The 21,581-nt window shown below is 36.6% G+C and overlaps 1 protein-coding gene across 2 annotated transcripts in view; it reads right to left on the minus strand.

Annotated features, from left to right (window-relative positions):
* Positions 1-21,581, minus strand: part of adamts19 (ADAM metallopeptidase with thrombospondin type 1 motif 19) — a 121,963-nt gene that overhangs the window by 14,932 nt on the left and 85,450 nt on the right. For both annotated transcript variants that reach the window (XM_031892949.1, XM_031892941.1), the window contains exons 12-18: positions 13,990-14,120; positions 13,378-13,550; positions 9,385-9,512; positions 9,020-9,140; positions 6,649-6,729; positions 5,165-5,322; positions 2,637-2,790 (exon numbers count right to left, since the gene is read on the minus strand). In XM_031892949.1, coding sequence (XP_031748809.1) covers positions 2,637-2,790; positions 5,165-5,322; positions 6,649-6,729; positions 9,020-9,140; positions 9,385-9,512; positions 13,378-13,550; positions 13,990-14,120 — 946 coding nt within the window. The remainder of the gene's footprint in view (positions 1-2,636; positions 2,791-5,164; positions 5,323-6,648; positions 6,730-9,019; positions 9,141-9,384; positions 9,513-13,377; positions 13,551-13,989; positions 14,121-21,581) is intronic.

Here is a 21,581-nt window from a genome sequence, read left to right on the forward strand (position 1 = left end):
CATTATTTTGCAAACCAAAAATATTGTATTTACCAGTATATAGCTAATGTAAATATCCAAATAAAGCATTTCACAATATTGACCAAAGCTGTTATACAAGCTGTGGAGTTTTTAGGGCTTATGTATGTCTGCAAGTTTAGTTGCGGTCCCAGCACTTTCCCCTCAGTCAGTTGCACATAAAACTACATTTATGAATGGCACTTGCTTCAAAATGTCAGTGCTCAGTGCTGCTCAGTCCTTTCTGCCTTCCGTTGCCATAATATTACTATTGACACAGAAGAACCCTGGAGCGACCATGACCTCCGGACCAGGCGGTAGCTCCAGACTTTCTCAGTGTCAGGCTGCAGTCACCGCAATTTAGTTGCACAGAAAGATAAGGGCACACATGCCGCTCACACATAAACATCGGAAATGACGGCAGGCAGACTTGCGTTACTTTTGCTGAGTCAAATGCAATTGGGGTAGCAGCTCTCAGTAACCTTCAATAACATTGAACCTTTGTGACCAGAATGATGCTGGAATTCTGGGGGAAAATGCTGCATTCTGAAAAATAAACATGGCAATTGCTCTCAAAATTGCACTTTGCGCACTGCACTTGCAGATATACATGTGCCCTTTTATTTTTAGCAAAAGTAATTATCACAGGGAAGATCGTACCCTGTGAGGTTATGCTATGCTGTACCATATCAGTGAATTAAACAGATATGTGCCTTTATCTCAGCTTTCTTAAAGGGACAGCATACGCCCCTTTTCAACATTAGCTGAATGAGTAAGGCTTGTACTGAACATATTTTTTAATACATTCAGCACAGCCCAGCCATGTGCATTTATTAGAAGTGTCATTGCTTTTTAAATGATCTGGTAACAATATACTCAGAAGGTTGCCATTAGGGGATCCTAGATGTCAGGGCTAGAAGAGCAACCAACCCTTATTCAAGATATGACATGGTTTCCTGTGTGTCCTGAAAATCCTCAAAAGGAAAATATTTGTCTTTTTCCTACATGACAGGCGGCAAAGGAATTTTTTTCATGAGTCAACATGTTATATACACATGTACTCCCTGGCCATTTGTATAATCTGTTCTGTAAATGAACCAAATAAGTAGCGCAAAGAAGCAAATATTCAGAGAGCTGTTGTCCAACAGTAATTGTACAATGAGTTGTCATTTTTGCAAACTGCACTGGGAACATTACTATTATTTCATTATGATATTGGCATATTTACTGAATAAAAGGAGAATATAGGTATGGGATCCCTTATACAGAAACCTGTTATCCAGAAAGCTCCGAATTATGGAAAGCCCATCTCCCATAGACTCCATTTTAATCAAATAATTCAGAATTTTAAAAGTGATTTCCTTTTTCTCTGTAATAATAAAACAGTACCTTGTAATTTATCCCAACTAAGATAAAATTAATCCTTATTGGATGCAAACAATTCTATTGGGTTTAATTAATGTTTTATTGATTTTTTAGTAGGGTTAAGGTATGGAGATCCAAATTACGGAAAGAACCCTTATCCGGAATACCCTTGGTCCTGAGCATTCTGGATAATGGGTCCTATACCTGTATTTATAATCTGTAGTGTGTGTCTATCAACTAAAGTCCCCTAATTCCTTAGAAGCCAGAATTCTGATGAATAAATGTGCTACAGTGACGCTGTGTAAGAAGTGAAAAGTGTAAATATCACACAAACAGTTACAGTATTTAGGCAGTGAACAAGAAACAATGTTCTAGAACCTTACTGTTTCCAGTTGATGAATTAAATGAAAACATATGTGCCTTCCTAGCCTTTTTAAGCATAGTTATTTTAATGATGGTATGTTTCAGATGCAGGTGACATACCTGGCTAAATTCTGAGCCATCTCACAAGATGAACTTTCTGGAATTCTCACTTTAAGGAAAGAGACTTCAAAGCTCAATTACTAATGCTAATTGTGACATAACAAAATGAACACAAAATTAAGCTCACAGTGACGTGGTGGACGTGGTGGCATTTCCAGGGATCCACTGGCAGGTTGCTTCATAAGCAGCTAATGACATATACTGCAGGGGAACCAATACATACAATAAAGAATGCTAGAAGCTTAGGCTGATGACTGCAGTTTGTTTACCCACATAGTGGCTGGGTGGTACGATATTCGGTGCGTGTATGGCAAGTCGGTGAGTAGACCGATATCGATATATTAAAAGATTGTGGCTGATTATACGATCTTCGTGCGACAGGAAAGATCGGAAATCGCCACGTGTGTGGTCACCTTTAGGCATCCCAACTCCAATTTGTCACCTTGTGTTCTATCCTAGTGTGCAGTGTTACTGCAAGAAAGGGGGTCAGCACTGTAGGATACAAGGTATTGCAGGAAGAGGAGGCCGCCAGTCATATATTAAAGGCAGAAGACTAGAAAAAAAGAGGCATCAGGGACAAAATAAGCTCCCTTTTTTTGTTAGTTTAGTTTAGTTAGCATAGTGAGGAGAAGTTTGTAGCAGTGGAGGAGAACAGAAATGGAAGAGAGCTGAGCTGTTATGTTGCAAACTGTTAGAGCAAGTGTAGGGATCTAAACTGACCGGTTAATGAAGGAAACTGAGGAGTCTGCCCATCTTGAACAGGAATCACACAGTTAAAATGTACATTTTACCTCCTCCACAAACTGCATCACAGTCTTCCCATCCAGAATGGGTCCACATATACAGAGGTTCATTTGTTCTACCAATGCGATTGCCTGGAACAGATTCTAGCGGTATTGTATATTCATAATGAAGACCATAATTCTGGTCATGAAATAGCAGCACCTGTTAAATACAGAACACAGGGATCCAAATGCATTCAAAAAAGCAGAGTTTAGATCAGGAAAGGAAGTGGAAAATTGGACCAAATTGCAACATACAGAATTCCAAAGCATGGAAAGTATGCTGGCATTTGCACAGGTCATTTTTCTTGCAGGAATAAATTGCTGTGTGTATTTGTTGTGCATTTTATTTGAAAGCTGGATATTTTTATTAACTTGAAGTGTAAGTTGGCTTTTAGATCCCCGTCATTTCTAGGAAAACATTTGTTGCTCGAACGTAATTCTCAGCATAGTTGCAATTTAACAGGTGGATATTAAAAGAAGAATTTTAAAACACAAGATACTTACATAACATTTAAAAGTAGATGCGGTTTATAGACGAACTGTATTTTACCATATGCACCACATATTTTGGATACTTAGCACAGCTCACCAAAGCCCAGCTATTTTGCAAATAAAAAAATCCCACATAAAATGCAATTTCTCTTTTTTATGTTCTTTTGACAGCAAAGGACATTTGGGGTACAGTATATTATCCCCTGCTCTTCTTGTAAAAAAAGTAATTTTCTGTTCTGCTACCTCTTTTCTGAGAAATTCCTTAGCTACATATTGGGTACTTGTCATTTGTTTGGCAGTTATGGAGTAGAAGTGGCCATAGATCCATGCAGCTTTGTCATGAGTATAGATATCAGGCTGGCTAAGGAGGCAAGCTTTTGGTGAGAAACTGAGTCTGAGTCTACAGACATTTTGTGTAGTGTATAGGTAGTGTGACAATAGCCACAAGCTGTGATTCGCTCTGAATTGTGCAGTGGTGTAAATGGTTATCACAGTAATAACAGTGTAGTTCCAAAGTACTCCTCTCAACTCTGTGCAGGGGGTGGAGGTACTTTACTTCAAGGTCCATAACATTTCCCATTTGGTAGGAGCAAGATAGCCTATTTTGGAATTTAAGAGATAGAACTAAATCCTAACTAAAGAAGTAGTGCAGAAATGCTGCACATTATGTTTTGGGCTTCTGTACCAACCCAAGGCACCCCCAGCCCTCTAGCAGGGAAGATCTGTGCCTCCAAAGATGCCCCAGTAGCTCTCCATCTTCTTTTCTGCTAATTCACTGTACATGCTCTGTGCTGCTGTCAGTTACCTAAGTTTAGGGTTACTCTATGCATAGAATATCACAATATAAGACTAATTAGTAATTAATTTGGATTCTCATTACTTGGCAGCTCAGAAACTTGTGCAATGAGCATCCAAATGTAATAATCAGCCCTGTAGCATCAGCTTATATGACAGACAAACTTAATTTTTAGCTTGATAATTTGCGTCAACCCCTAAGCTTAACTTCTCTACATCTGCTCAGATCCTTCTGAGCATGTGTGTGTCATTGACACTCCTAACAACATCCAAGATGGGGAGCTCCTGTGACTAATGATGAGTGAATCTGTCCCGCTTTGCTTTGGCGAAAAATTCATGAAATTGCTGAAAAAATGCGAAATGTTGCCACTACATGACCGTGCAACTTGGGCATGTCAATGGGCATTTTTCTGAACAAATTTTTTATCGCAGCACATTTTTGCAGCAGTTTCTCGAGAAATTTGCCACTAATGAAATGCGGAATTTAGCAACAAGTCCATGCCTGGAGAAAAAAATTGCTCATCACTACCTGTGACAACTCTGATGTCCTGGATCATTACTACTACAGAGATGCTGAATCTTCAGGCTGGGGCAGTAAGCTCAGTATCCATTAAAATTTTAATTTAGCTGTCTGAACAAAACTTATCATTGACTTGTTACTGCCAAGCCACATAATTGCCCATCGTTGGAAAATAACCCCCTTGTTTATGTTACTTTTAGGCAATGTTGTTTCATACTTCAACTTTTCTACTCTGTCATCATTAACACTTGGCATTTCAAACAGAAAATAATGTTTTTAAGATTAACATTTTAATTGTGCAAAACATTACAGGCATGGGATCTATTATTCAGAAACCCATTATCCAGAAAACTCCAGAAATATGGGAAAGCTATCTTCAATAGAGTTCTATATCAACAAATCATTCTTTCTTCATCTTTCTCTAGAATAATAAGACAATGCCTTTTACTTGATGATTACTAAGCTAGCATAAACATTTGTTGATTGGAAAACAACTCTATTATAATATTTAAACATTTTAGTAGCCTTAAAAATGCTGCTTCAAACTATGGAGTGTCCCTATATCGAGAAAGCCCAAGCCCCAATAATTTCAGATAATAGATCCTATACCTGTACAATGATTTTGGACAAGAAGGATGTTGCAAATCTGTTTACAAATGGTGGCTAAGAAAATGCCCAGCTCTGTCATACATAGTGTATAATGAGATCCCGGTGACAAAGGTACTACCAGTAGATGCAGGGGAGATGTTGTTGGGCCCTTTGCAGAGATCTTTTCCCAGAGACCTCTCCGAATATAATGCACAGTAGTTCCAGCTAAGTGGAATGTTCCTGGGTCCTCTATCTTCCAGTCATCATTGAATGAGTGTTTGCTGGCATCCCTAAGTGCTGTACAAATTAATACAAAATTAGTTATTTCAATTACTTATATTTCTATTATAATAAGAAAATATACAGCAACAACAGCAACTGTGATTTATTTTCCAGCTATTAGTGCAGCAAAGTCTGACAGTTTGGTCAATTTTGAAAGAACATGTAGAGATGTAAAATAGTAAACATTTTTTTCTCTTGCAACAAATTCCTTCTTGTGGGAGGGAAGGTTATTCCCTCTGGTTTAAGTTTATTGTTGGCAGTACCTGTTCCCTAGTTGTCAGTGATAGTATGACCCATTTATAGCACATAACCCTGATAGATCTGGGTTAGCGAGTTAGTGACTTATAGCAAACCTTTCAAGACAATGCAATAAAGAATCTGCATGTAGACCTTGATATAATCCAGCTTTCTAGGTCAGAACAAAAGAGATTCCAGTTGGCTACAGTGACAAACCCAATGTAAACAATAACCGGCGTAGCAGAACCCATGATTTAATTTGACTATTTTTTTGACCGTTTGTCATGAGACTTTTTTGTCTCCTGCATCTTTTTTTATTGCTGCGTTTTTTTATGCTGCTGCGAGTATTTTGATGTGACTGTGCCCATTTTGACGCATCCGCACCCATTTTTACACAACCATGTCCATTTTGATGTGACCGCAACTTTTTTTGACGTGCGCCAAATTTTTGTGGAAGTTTCGCAAAACAATTCACCAATGTGAAATTCACTGTGAATCCATGCCTGGCGAAAATATTTGCTCATCGCTAATTCCAAGGTTTACCTGATGACCAGTGGATAAGTGCCTCCTGTATATCAAAGCATAATCCTTATCATTCTAAAATTATACCGTGAAAGGGTAACAGAAACTTATTGCATTGCAGAGAGGAGATGCTGGATTAGCATATTTAGATTTAAACAAGCATATATAGGGCTCAAAAATGTTTATTTCAGTATGACAGAATAAGTGCAGATACCCCCAAAGAGTACCCAGTGCAGACACAATGCAGGGCATCAATAAAAGTACAAATTAGGGCCTGCTTTTTATGAACTGTTTGAGTTGGAATTGCATTACTTCTGGCTCCCCAAGTCCAGATTAACGATAGTTCCAGGGTTCCCAAGTGTCCATGTGTGCAACTGCATGAAATTCACCACAGTAGGCTGTAATGGGCACATTGGCATTCACAGTAAATTGCTAGGAGCATGTATGTGTGCAAGTACCTTGGAAAATATTGGCAATGCATGCTTTTATTTTATATTATTATTATTATTATACATTTATTTAATTATTCTAAGACATTGCACTTGTAATTTCATTTTGTCTTATTTATTTTGTTTTGCTTACCTAGATAACTGTGCGCTGGCATTTCTTCTACAACTTTAATTCTTCGTGCTCCAGTAGGTATAACCAAAGCTTCCACATAACCTACACAATCATATTATACATTGATGGTGTTACTAAGCGCAAATGTGAAGTCAACAAAACTGTAGTTTATTATGATACCAACATGTAATGTAAAATAAAGGCTAAATACTTAATGTTGTTCAGTGTTAGAGAGCCCCTATACCATTAGTATTTTTCTTTAGTTTTACCTAATGGAAATGGTTAGGACTGAATGAAAAGTTTTCCTCCAGGCTTCTTTAATGGTATTACTGGCTTGGTTTCATATTTTAGACCTCTAATTTTGGAACACTCCTCTTACTAAATGTCCAAGGTGGTGTGTAAATTAGGGGTATGGTCAGCTGTGCATGACTGAATATAAAACATTTTCATCGGTCAAGAAAAAAGTCAGTATCAATATTTGATTTTGCCATAAGGCAAGTTTAGAATCGCAACTGAGCTATTTGAATTAGGGAAGCAGCCCCTCCTTGACACGATCCAATGCAAAAGTTAAGTATGGGGGGAAGGGGGAAGGCTTTGGTAAGGTTGCCTTAGGGAGGCACAGGGGCCAAGACCACCTCTGTTCAGACAGTATATAAAAATTAAGGTTATTTAACGTAACAAAAAAAATGATTTTGCAATCATCTATTTAACAAAAAACTGATATGCCATTTCCTTCTATGGAAAAAGTAAGTAAAACCTTGACTCTAGTACATGTCATTGGGTGATCTAATTTTATGTATTTCAGCTGATAATAGGAATGTCCTTCCCTTTTCCAGCTACAGTCAGGTGATCCTACAAGTGGCCAATAAAAGGGCAACCAATTGGGAGTTTAACCTTGAAAGTAAGAAAGTTGCAGGTAAAACTCAGTCTCTGTGTAAAATGTATATTGAAACAATAGAATTCTTAATGAATCATAGTTGGCCAGCTTGAAGTATATTGCAATATATGGAAAAATGGTCCCTGTTTTGTTTAAAGGGAAGGGTATTTTTTTAGTAGCTTAATGCACAGAATGTGTTTATTCCTGTTTTCCACTGCAGGGGAATGCAGGAACAGATGCAGCCCTTTCTTACCTATGGAAGTGTATGTATGTATGTATGTATGTATGTATAACTTTATTTATAAAGCGCCACAAGGGTACACAGCGCTGTACAATCTTACAGAATACAAAATTACACACAGGGAGGACAAGTGATATAATAAATAAATACAATAAATGTATATATATATATATATAAGTGCCTTGTGGTATAAGACACAGTAGGAAGGAGGTCCCTGTCCCGTAGAGCTTACAATCTAAGTGTACTGATGGCGATGTGAATGCAGAATGCAGGTGGAATGCAACATGCTGAGTTTCACCTGCATTTAGTGCTTACATGTGCCTGTGTGACTACAGCCCCATCAGGAAAAACAGCAGAACAGTACCGCAGGGAAGAGCAGAACAAACACTTGTCTGTACAAGCCCTAAATGTCCTATATATATATTTATATATTGATGGGTGTTTGCAGAGGATTTCTTGCCTCTGTCTATATAAATTTTGTGGATATAATGTTATTGCACCCCCAATTAAATGATTTTAAAATTTTGTGGTGAGAACAACTTTTCCTTTTTGCAATGCTTGTAGTAGCTGGTTAACGCTACAGCGTGGGTTGGACAGAGCACTGCTGATTTCATTTATGTACAGTTTGTACAGTGAAATTGCTTTTAGCTGATATTTAGTCTTTAGAACAATGAATTCATTACATGTGCACCTTAATTAGCTGGGATTTTAAAGCGCCCTGCCTTTCTCACTAGTGCTCCTAAAAGAAGTAAGTGCAATATGGCTTTACTACTCATTCACACTGTTTGCTGGGGGGACTAATAATTTTAAATGCATTACAGATTTAGAATTCTAAGAGGCTGTGTAGGATGAGGGGCCTTAATGTGGAACCTGAACCTATATTTTTGGTTCAAATGTGGTACTAACACCTAGTTTTTTGTAACAATTATTTCTGCAGGCTGAAACCGCTCACTGACAATCACTTGTCTTCTCTTGTATGTGTGCATGGATTGATGTAAGTGTGTTTTGAGAAGATGGTGTAAGTCTGAATTGTTTTTAATGAATAAGAGATTACAAGTCTGTGACAGAGTAATGGTAAGGTCTGTACTATTGTCATTCCAACATATCCTTACAAACATTTGCCATTTTTTTTTTTTCTATACTTTGTCTAGTATTATACCTGCTACCCGTCCTGTTTTTTCCAGCACAGTCCTAAAAGGGTCAAAGGGTGGGTTTGTGGGTATGTCTAGGTTTGAACAAAGCAAAAAAAAAAAAAATGGAGTTGCTGCCCTTACCTGCCCCTTTGGTGTGATTGAAATCGCCCTTAATTACTTTGCATGATTTCCCATTTCCATTGCATACACCACAGTGATCTTCTCTTGAAAGTGATCCTAATATTCCATCACAGCCAACTTTCTGTTTTAGAAAAAATGCAATATCGGATAAAAGTGTCAAAAAACCTACATCAATGCACATTGGGAAAACTGCCCCACCTAAAAATCAAAAAAAGCACTAATGCTCATTTTGTTAATCCCTGAACATTGCCCTCTCTCTTGAACAGCATCCTTTTTCATTGTTTGCACCATTACTGCCCCCCCCCATACCTTTTGAACAGTGTTGTAACAAACTACAATAAAGGATATTGGTGCTTATACTATACCTGACATCTCCCATTTGAGCAAATGTCCAAACCATTCTGTCCACAAGGAGTTCCATCCAGTACTTTCTCTGCCACAAGTATAGGTTGATCCTTTCCAAGAGCAGAACAGAAAAGAGCACAAGGCTTTTCTAGATAAAGGGAAGCACACAAATAAATGGGGTATCACATTCTTTTCTAGAATATTTATCTTTATTAGGATACAACTATCTGGGAAAATATAACTATTTTCTTAAAAACTAATTGCAATTGTTTTCCCGATGGATATTTTTCAGCTAAAACTTATGCTGGATTCCATTGGCTCTTTTATATCTTTTTATAACAGCCTTTATTTATGCATTACAAATTTACAATATAACATATATGTAAAAGACATAAGGGCTTATTTATGAAAGGGCATGTAAAGCTAATTTCACAGGGTGATGATACAATGTTAGGCATTGTCACATTGCACTGGCCCATGGAAAAAAACTGCTGCACCAGCATTTTACTTGTACAAATAGGTGCCATTCATTTAATGTTCTTTAAAGTGATTAAAATTCATTAAAAGTCATTAAAATATTAATGCTCATTGAAAGTTCCCTATAGGTCATACTGACTGTCCCTTCTTAGCCTTTCAGTTGTAGCTTCTAATGCTAATGGACTTCTGCTGCACATGGGGGATCAGATAAGTAATGTTAAAGTGTCAAGCAAATACTTTTAAGGCAAAATTATAAATAGCAAGACAATGTTATCATAGATGTAAAAAAAGGTTTAATCTTTGGTGTCAGTGTCTCTTTAACTGTTAGGATTAATTGTGTGCAATGTGCATACAGTATATACACAAAGGGAAACCCTGGAGCTCCACAATTTCCTCTGCAGCCTGAATCATTAGTTTGTGTATTGTGCTTAAAGAATCAGGCACAAACACCATTTTGATGCAATGTGCTGAGAGTGACAACAGCCCAACAACAAATCACAATTGTGATTTGCAACTACATGATTCTTAGTGCATTGACCATGTGTGCATTAGATACATCACCACCTTACAGCGATAATTACACTGGTACAATAGGGAAAATGCTGCATTGTAGGCAAAAAACCTGCATTCATAAATGAGCCCTATAGCCGCTAGGTTATCTCTATCATCAAAGTGTTTTCCTATCATTTCATTAACTCCACACAAAAGCACAAAGCTGAAACTATCACTATTTTATCTTGGGATACTGTAGGAAACAAGAATTGTATAACTTAATTAAGGGGAATGCCAATAAAAACATTGTGACAGTCTGGAAATAAAAATGATTTAACATACATGTGTTTATGGATTTTAAAGGGATTTTATAGGTTCAAACAAACTAGAGAGAAACTTTTTCTGGCAGATCTGAAAAAGTTTTGTTTATGTAGGCGAAGACTGATCTAAAGAGATTTGAAGTCAGTGCATAAAGTTATGTGAGATAGCTACATGTATCCATTGTTGCTGTAGCATTTTGACCAGCATATCTCCATTACACCAATGGTGTCTCATTGGTGACTGTTATGTTTAATTCTGCTATTTACATTTCCGGAGAGATGGGTTATTTTGAAAATATGAACAATAAAAATGACCAAATGATTATGATATTCTTTTACCAATGTAACCAGTAGACTTTATAGACCATACAAATTATTATGATGTCCAAAAAAAAAATCCAAATTACAAATGAATTAGATAATTGTCCATTTGTATGATTTTAACACATTTTGGGGCTGATTCACTAAAGGTTGTTAACGCTTATCGCATATTTTTTTGCATTAAAAATGTGCGATAATTAAGTAACGATTCATCAGTCATTTCACATGCGTTAACACTCATATTGCATGCGCAAAATACCGCATTATCGCAAAGCGTTATTTCCATCGCATTGAGGTAATTATCGAATAGAAATAATACTAACACATAATTCACAAACATATTTGAAGCGTTAAAAGCATAAAATGTGGCGATAATTACTGTGAAACTTAATGCCTCCCAGGAGTAGGCGTTACTAAACAAAATTGCAGCTGGTGATTGTCTGTGGTGACAAGATGGAGTTTGCAGTCGGATTTTTATGTACGCCCTAGAGTGATGTATCCTCCAATTTTCAGGGAAATGGTAATTTTCAGAACAGTAGTTTTCAGAAAGTAACTGCTACGTGCGTAATAGCGTGCGCTAATATCGCCTGCTACAAAATAACGCAATATATTGCATGCTTTAAAATAATGCTTAAAAATCTGTCATCGCCAGATAAATAACGACAATCGCTTCTTAATTCTGACAAGTGTCCTTTTAGTGAATTGATCGTTAATTCTCAAAAAATAACAAGTGATAATATTTTTACCGCATGCTATAAATATCACTCTTTTTTTGGACTTTAGTGAATGGGCCCGTGTGTCTCACTTTTCTTAAATAGTAGAGCTCATTATAATAGTTTGCTTTATTTTTTAAAAGAAAAGAAATCTCTAGTAATGTATATATTTTAGGTATCATGAAAGTATTTTCTTTCAGCTGACATGGGGCCAGTGCTTATCAAATGCATGTAAGAAATACATCTACCTGGTCCTACACACTTATCTCTGCCCCAGGGCCCCAAATTACATTGGCCCCGGATTGGCCAACCTTTGTATTAACAGTTTTAACAGGGCAATAGCATATACCAGATCAGTTGCTAAAAATGGTACAAGATACCATATTTTCTTATGTAGTAGATGAGGGTCAATGACCAAACCAACCAGGGAAAAGTAGCTGTGCATTGATTGTTTTTGGAGTAATAATCTTTCAGTGATTTAGGGTGTTTTGTTGTTGCCTATGTGTTTGCCAACTTCTTACAATTGTGCAATTCAAGATAAGATATTCCCTCTGTATGCCAGGACATGGAATGTGTTCTTGGCCATGCAAATGTTACATAGTTAAATAGTTAACTTCGGTTGAAAAAAGACTGAAGTCCATCAAGTTGAACCCTTCCATGTGTACACACACAAACCTATACTTACCTATCTATACACATGTATACATAAACTATATATACCAACCATACTGATCATTTTTATGGGAAAAAAGAACACCCCCTATCTGCCTATAATCCCCCCTAATGTACTTGTACAGAGTAATCATGTCCCCTCGCAAGCGCCTCTTTCCCAGAGAAAACAACCTCAACCTCGACAGTCTCACCTCATAGTTTAACTCTTCCATCCCCTTTACCAGTTTAGTTGCACATCGTTGCACTCTTTCCAGCTCATTAATATCCTGTATTTTCCAGAGAAGATACCCAATAAAGGCTTTGCATCTAGAATATTTCTGCTGGTCAAGATATCTATAGTTTTGTTAATCCCTTTTAATTTTTTTTTAACTCATTACAGCTATTAAATTTAAAAAAAAAAAATAGTTAAGGCTAATTGTGGTCATTGGCTTTTCTGTAAATAGTAATACTAACAAGCTGAACGGATAAAGCCAAGAGGTAGTAATCACTTTCCAGCATCGCCATGAGTGTGGGAAAAGGATCTAAAGCTATTAATGCGTTAGAAACTTATTTTACTGTGTGTGTTTAAAGCCCTTAAACAAAAACCTGAAAGTAACATTTTTTCCACATTTTCATATGCAAAGATGGAAAAATGAACCTTTGGAAATCTTTACATTTTATTACTGGCTGTACTATAACTTTTATAGTTTGCATTTAAATGCCATTTAAAATATAACAAGCAAAATCCATTTCATTTCGTGGGGTTTACTCCTTCCTCCTTTATTATTCTTTAGTCACAAGGCCAATATGGGCTGATCATACAATAATTAGGAAATCTATATATCATGCAGAAATAGTTATTTCCAGGAAGATGCTGATACATGAATTGTAGGTGTATTCCCATGTATTTACCATTCAGGTAAGTGGGTAGTAACTCATCATAGCAACCAAACTAACAGTGATTAGCTTATTTCTGCCAGAATATCTAACCAATAAATCAAGATACCTTTGAACACAGAAAAGTCTTTACATTTTTTACCTTCATTTATAATTGATTGCCATTGGTGTTTATTCTTCTGATATGAAGTTCGAAAGCTGAAAGTTTGACACTGCCAGTCCCTAAAATTGGGTGTATTTGCAGGACATTCAGGATTTTCACAAATTCTGTGCTGTATCTTGGGATCATTGCATTGTCGTCCTTCATTGCCTTGACTTAAAAGCAATACAGAAAATGATGAGGAAAATGTGAGTTACTGCACATGTATCTATATTAAAGCTAGGTAGCATAGGGAAGCCAGGCATAGTCACACAGCCAGAAAAAAGAAAGCAGTGCTTGTTGAATGAGCAGTAAGGGGCTCACTCTTGCACCCCTTAGTACAGTCTGAGTACTTCATACTTGGTCTGAGTAAATAAGCCGTAAGTCTTTTAATTTGAAATGCCTTTTCTATTATTTGCTGATCAGAACGAAGCCAAAAGATATAATAAATAATAATAATATTTTTTAAAAATCCATTATGATAGAAAAAGAACCACTGATTATGGAATATTTAGGGGTTAGCATTAAAATGGGGAGGAGGAGAAGGATGAAGAAGGATAACTAAAATACACTAGCATTTGCCAAGTAATTAATATAACCCTAAACCAGTGTTACCTTTGGCATTTCCGCTGTCTGCTGCTTATTCCTGTGCTACATGTTCTGCTGCAGGTTCCCCAGGAGCTCCATTCACCCGATAAGTGTTCAGCCGACGAGGCTATACTGGTACATTCTCCAGCTGTACACCACTGTGTAAAAAATATGAGATGTGAGAGTTTGTATAGAGGGGCTAATAAAAATGATTCAACAGTATTTCTGTCTATAATAGAAGCAATGCAGATTCTTTGGCCAGGCACATAGGTTGTATCCCAATTGTGGAAACATAATGCAGCCCATTATTTCCTTGTATTAATACAGCACTGAAACTTTTACACATATTATTTACACAGATATTATTAGTGATGGGCGAAAAGTTTCGCCAGGCATGGATTCGCGGCAAATTTCCGCGTTTCGCCATTGGCGGATTGTTTCGCGAAACGGATGCAAAAATTCGCCGCACGTCCAAAAATTGTCGCCGGCGACAAAACAATAGCCGCGGGCGACGAAAAAATAGCCGTGAGCAACAATTTTTTTTTAGTCGCACGACATTTTCGCCGTTTTGCGAAATTTTCGGCATTTCGCGGATCTTTTGAAAGATTCGCGAATTTTTCGGCGAAGCGAAACAGAACAGATTCGCTCATCACTAGATATTATACATTTACATAAGTGCCTGCCTCAGTAGAGCTTACAATCTATGGTGCCTATAACATTTGTATACAGTAGAGTCAATTTTATCAGGACCTAGTTAACTTGCCTGTATGTTTTTGGAGTACCCCCATGCAGACCCAGGGAGAACAAACAAACCCATTGTTGAAGCTGGAATCAAACTCAGGATCCCAACATAAAAAGTCAGAAGTGCTACCTACTGAGCAACTGTGCTGCCCTACAATTTTTGCTTTAGCCATGTTTTTGTATCCTCATTACTTACAATTTTTAAAAATCATAAAAAAATTATTTTCCACACCGGTGACCCAATTTAATAACACCTACACTCGGCTAGTGAGCACTATACCACCTGCACCAGGTTAGAAAGAGAAAGCTTTCAGTACAAGTGTCCCAGCTCACTCATTAAACGCATGCATGTGACATAAGATCATCAGACTCCCCTGATTCCATGTCACATGTATATGTATAATGAGCAAAGTGAAGCACTTGCTTATCATGTGCGTGCATGTGCCCCACATGGTCACCTGCATGGTTAACTTCCCCTTTAATAGAATGACTAGATAAAGCAGAATAGACAAAACACACCATTAATACCTATAGTATATTAATAAAAATATCAAAAGAATGTCCTTGTTCCCTGTAGCATTAGAGAGTTTGCTTTTACTTAGTACCTAGAATTCTAGTCCAAATCATGAAAAACAGCTTCAGACTATTATTCCTCCTCCAGCAAAACTCTGACAGCATTAGACATTTAGTCGGGTTTAGTTCCTCTGTTAGTTACCAAAGCCAGATTCATCCGTCAGATTGCCAGATGGTGAAGCTTAATTCAACACTCCAGAGAATGTGTTTTTGTGCATGGCCTTTACACCACTCCAGCCGATGACTGACACTGAACATTATGATATTAGGCTGGAGTACAGCTGTCCACCCATAAAAAGTTAATGTTCCAGCACTTCTTGCAATGACATTTCTTTCTGAGAAGACTTGGAACTTGGAAATGAGTATTCAGTTATGAGGATATGAAGTTTTAGTAGTGATGCCTAGATACTTCTTGCCATGGTATGTATTAGTTGTGACCATAGTTGTCAGACCTTTTCAGTTCAAGTCCTACTTGAAAGTCCAACCTTTGGTCAGGCCCCCTTAACGTATGTCAAAAGGTCTAGTGTGGTAAATACAATACCATGTCCTCAGCGCTTTGTGGTTAATGATATTCAATGAAATAGAGTCAGTGAATAAAGTGACAAAAACTCCGTGTGATCCTGCTGCTCCTCCTCAAGTCACCCCTTTCACTGGGTCCCAAACGCATACAAACGCATACCCCTTAACGCATGAAATGAGTAAAAATATAGGAAAATATGGGTGTACAGGTATAGGATCAGAATCCAGAAACCTGTTATGCAGAAAGCTCTGACTTACAGGTAATCCATCTTCCACAGAATCTAATTTAAACAATTAACTATAATTTCCTTTTTCTCTGTGAAAAAAAGACACTAGCTTGCACTTGATCCTAACTAATCTGCATGAATCCGTATTGGTGGCAAAATAACCTATTGGGTTTATTTAATGGTTATATAAATTTTAAGCAGGCTTAAGTCTAGTGACCCAAATTATTAAAAGATCCCTTATCTGGAAAACCCCAGGTCCCAAGCATTCTGAATAATAGATCCTATACCTGTACCAGTAATTCAATCATAATGTCTACCACATATAGGACCTAATTGGCTTTTAGGCATATGTATGAGTATAAATAGTAAAACACATTAAAATAAATATAGAGCCTACAACTCATAACATTTCCATACTCCTGCAGAAAACATTAGCTATGGTTTAGGAAACTCAATTTTGAAATTGTCAAGCTTTGTTTTCTGGCTCACAACAGGTGACACTAGTTTTTTTTAGGTAAAGTGAACTACTTTTTTGGGCAAGCACAAAAAGGGTGCTTTATACAAATGCAAGCATGTCTGTATGTAGATATAACAGTTAAGGGGTTATATGATACAATGTAGATAGTCTGCTACAAATCTATTCACCTATACCAACCAATCAACGCACAGAATTTACTGTTCATCTATTGGAAAGCAAACATCTTATTGGTTCTATGAGTTACTGCACCTTAAAAAACTGTTGGAATTCTGGGATTACATAATACTGTTTATTTGTTTTTAAATGGGGGTGAACTTTTCAATCCTCAGATTGTGGTTTGTAGTGCTTGTATGCTTGTATGGAACAAAATACTTGGATGGAGAAGATGAAAAGGTCTATACTGAGTAAATGGAACATTGAGGAAAAGTTATTGTTTCCATTTACTCATTAAAAGTGTTTGGAGCAACTTCCTGGAAATGTTTCAATTACTAAAGAGAATCAAGAAGAAAAATGAAAAAACACGGGAACTAAATTGTTTATGCTTTTTAATAATACTCATTTTGAAAGGCGTTCTTACATTGGTTTTATGCCTTACCTGCCAGTGGTCCAAAACCTTCCCAAACTCATGCCCTTATAACAACTATGCTTTTTACATGGAACATGTCATTTAAATCCAAAGAAAAACATTATCTGCAGTATTAGCTGAATTTCACCCCAATAAAATGTAGCACTGATACTCCAAATGTGCATGTCACTTTATTATTTCTTCTCGTACTTGATGCCAAACTGCTAATGACATTTGTGTTAGTTTTTTATGGTACAAAAAATAGAATTGAATTGATACCATTGGCCAATAACTAAAAAGAGTAAAATGCAAGTGCTTGAGACACTTTCTTTGAGTATGAAGACCAGAGGTGCTATTAAAATGCACAATGGTGTATTCAATGTATTCAGTATCAATATATGACATTTAGCCCCGCAGTGTTTGTTGCATTTTTTATTTAGCTCCTTTTTTAACCTTTACTTTTATATTTTCTCACTATAAAGGGAAGAGTGCATTTAGGATTTACTGCACAATCATACCACAAGTTTATGTGGTGCAAAACAATGCTTAATTATCCTGGCAGCCTTCAACATTTTCTTTAGGGTCCTTTCTTAAGGTCCGTGTTAAAAAAAAAAAAACATGTTTGTTTGTGAAGCTTCTGAGCTTTAGGCGATCAATCACACTATTCGATATTTCCTGTGTATTATTCATATGAATTCAGGCTTTGTGTGGTTTAGGGTTTCAAAAAACACTTTTTTTGCACCCAAATATTTATGTCTGACAGAGGAGGGTTAACTAATACATTCATTAATGTACTAAAAGGCATGTGCATGTCAAAAAATATAAAAAGCAGATGCATGGATTTCCCTGGATAAACCTCTGTGTCCAAAACATCTGGTATTCTCATATCTGTGCCAGTGTGTCAGCTTTAAACTTTGACTTGTCCCCAGTAGTATGTCTCTTATATTTCCAATTGCATCACTGTCATACAAACAACTTTTATTGTATGTAATTCTGGTGCTAACCTAAAGTGAGTTTCTGAAGCAAAACATATTGGGGCTGATTCACTAAAGTGCGATAAAATTTATTGCACGCTTTTTTGCGTTAAATTAGTCGCCATAATTAGCGCGCGATTCACCATAGTATTATCGCGTGCGTTAAGTCGACATATCGCATGCGTTATTTTTCGCACGACCGCATGCGCTAGTTTTAACGCTGAAAAGAATACGATCGCATGATTCACAATCACTTAGGCACCCTAAATATCGCATTAGGCTATGCGAAAATTAACACCTACTACAGGCAGGCGATAAATTATAGAAAAGTACAGTAAAGACTAAAGACTTTAGTAAAATTTAGTATGGCATGTATGGAATTTCGCTACTAATATACAGTACTATATAGCGGTAAATATTTGGTCGCCATAATATACAGTACTATAGCGGTAAATATTTAGTCGCCAAAATATACAGTACTATAGCGGTAAATATTTGGTCGCCATAATATACAGTACTATAGCGGTAAATATTTAGTCGCCAAAATATACAGTACTATAGCGGTAAATATTTGGTCGCCATAATATACAGTACTGTAGCGGTAAATATTTAGTCGCACAAAATACATTACTAGGTATAATAATTATAGAAAAGTACAGTAAATTAGCTTTTGCCAATAAAATATGGACTTTGCAGTGTTATTTATTCAAGTATGTGTTTCCCCTAGAGTGACGCAGCCGCCAGTTTGCAGGGAAATGGTCATTTTTAATACAGTAATTTTCCGCAAGTATTGGCGTATATGGCTAACATGGTGTGCGTTCATTCGCACGACTATTTATATGCGGCTACAAGTGATGAAATGTTTCGCCAGGCATGGATTTGCAGCGAATTTTTGGACGTGCGGCGAATTTTTCCGCTGCAAATTTTTTCATGCGTTTCGCAAAACAATCTGCCAATGGCAAAACGCATGAAAAAATTCACCACGCAAAAATTCACCGCACGTCCAAAAATTTACACAAGCGTCAAAAAATAATAGTCGCGGGCAAAAATTTTTTTGCCCGTGCAACATTTTTGCTGTTTCGTGGATCTTTCGAAAGATTTGCTAATTTTTCACCAAAGATAACCAGAACACATTTGCTCATCACTAGTGGCTACTATTTATAAGCATCTACTATTTATATGATACCATTTATATGCTACCATTTATATGCAGCGACAATTTATATACACTATTTCTAAACTACTATTCATATCCGGCGACTATTCGCGTGCGTTATTTAGCGCATGTACCGTCAAATACCGCTTGAAAATAGTCATCGCGAGTTAAATTACGCATGCAATATCACGCGTAAAATAGCACAAGTATGCTTATAGTGAATTGTGTGAAAAGTCGCGAAAATATAGATGCAATAAAATTTTTACCGCACACTATAAATAGCGCACGTTTTATCGCACTTTAGTGAATCGGCCCCATTGTTTTAAGTCAGTGTAATATGTATGTATATTCCAAGATCAGAAATTGCCCTTCATTGCTACAGATATTCTCCCTATCTATGGAGATGCTCTTGCATCTTAGTATTTTGTTCGTAAAAAGATTATTGTATATCTTTGTTGAATGACTGGAATATTTAATATAAAATCACTGATGGCAACTTGAGACCTGGGTTGCAGAAATACAAGAAAAGACATGAATAAATTTAGGGCTTTCTCATCAGCTAAGTTTGAAGGCATACACATATGCTGTATGTGTGCTGCAAAACAGCTGCATCATACGGTACAAATAAAAGGAAACACTACTGCAATTTGTCATTGATACAAATGTGCAATTATTTCACCATTACCTTTGAGAAAATTGATACATTTCTGGCATTCATATACTCTGCACCTCAGTAAGTGATTGCTATGTTAAGATATATCTCTGATCAACGTAAAGAACTAAGTGTGCTCCCTAGAGATTAAACATAGAGTATATATATATATATATATATATATATATATATATATATATATATATATATATATATATATATATAGTATATTCAAAGTTTTCCTTGTAGCTTAAACTTACAATTTTTTATTAAGAAGGAAAAAGAATCACTACATGTATAGAGGCCATCATAATAGTGATTGCATGGTACATAGTAAATTAAATAATTAAAAAAAAAGCTCAACAAGAACTATAGAGGAAAAAATAAAGGGAGTAGAGAGGGAAGGAGTGAAGAGGGAAAATGTAGGCAGAGGGAAGGAAAGGACGGGGGAGAGAACATAGGAGCAGTCAGCCTTGAAACTTAAAAAGAATGAAGGGAAAAATCCCAGTACTGTGTCTTGCTTAGGCCAATTTAAACTTGTAATGTAAGCTGTGAGTACTCTGAAGTCACAAACAGCAAAGATCTTAAGAAAGTTAGGGGCCTTGTTTTGCAGGAAAGCTATTCTTTCTTCAAAACATCTATTGCTATTGACCTGGGTTATCAACCCAAAGTTGGAGAATCTAAGGATTTTCATTTAACTGCTATGGCCATATATGTGGCTGTTAGGACATGATTAGCTAAGTTCTGGGACTGTTTGAAGAGCTCAGGGAATGGCCTCCCAAGAAGGTAAGTCAGTGGATCTCTAGGCAAGAGTTCAGTTGTTAGTTTGGTTAGTAGGTTGGCTATATTGTCCCAAAAACACTTTATCCTAGGGCAGGACCAAAGTATATGTACAAGAGAGCCCACTACCCTACAATGTCTCCAGCAGGTTTTTGGGGTGAGCAGAGCATTTATCGTCGTACCAGATCTTAAGTACCTTGTAGATACTTTCCATCCATTTCATGCAGGTAACTATTTTTCTGGCATTGGCCCAGACTGAGGTCCAGTCTTCAGAGTTTGGTTGTTGTGTTAAGCTATATACGATATACGATATTCAAAGTTTTTATGCTTGGCAAAATACAATTTATCTGAAAGTATATTTTGGGAATTTATCTGCCTTAATTATTTCTGCTTAGATGGACAAAAGGTAAAATATGTACAGTATAAATAGCTACAGTTATGCAATGCCAAATGCTCTAAGTTGTGCTAAAAGAAAGAAATGAATCAATATAAATGTATAAATATTAACAAGTTCTATTATATTACCCATATACCTTTACCTGTAAAGTATATTTATATTTACTGCTACAATCTTATCTGGAAACTACGGAAGAGCACAAGGGCCAGCAAAATAATAAATCTGATCAACATTTTAACTTCATGGAGAAATTTTGAGCAATTAGGGGGCATTTACTAAAGGGTTGGGGTTTATGACCCCGACAATGTGCAAAAATGTGCAACTTTTCAAAGATTTATTATTTGTTTTTTTCTGCGATAATTCCGAATCTGAAAACTCTCCACTTAAAACCTATCTATTTGATGTAGAAGCCAATGGCGGATGTCCCTTCCTGAAAAATGTTTCTCTCCTTTGAACTTGGAGTTTTTTACAATGGTTATCATGCAAAAAGTAAAAAAAGTTGTGATTTTCATAATTTTCCCCGCATGTGCTTTTTCAATCTTTTTTTGATAAGTGTC

This window comes from Xenopus tropicalis, chromosome 1, assembly GCF_000004195.4.
Source record: "Xenopus tropicalis strain Nigerian chromosome 1, UCB_Xtro_10.0, whole genome shotgun sequence".
Lineage (NCBI taxonomy): Eukaryota > Metazoa > Chordata > Amphibia > Anura > Pipidae > Xenopus > Xenopus tropicalis.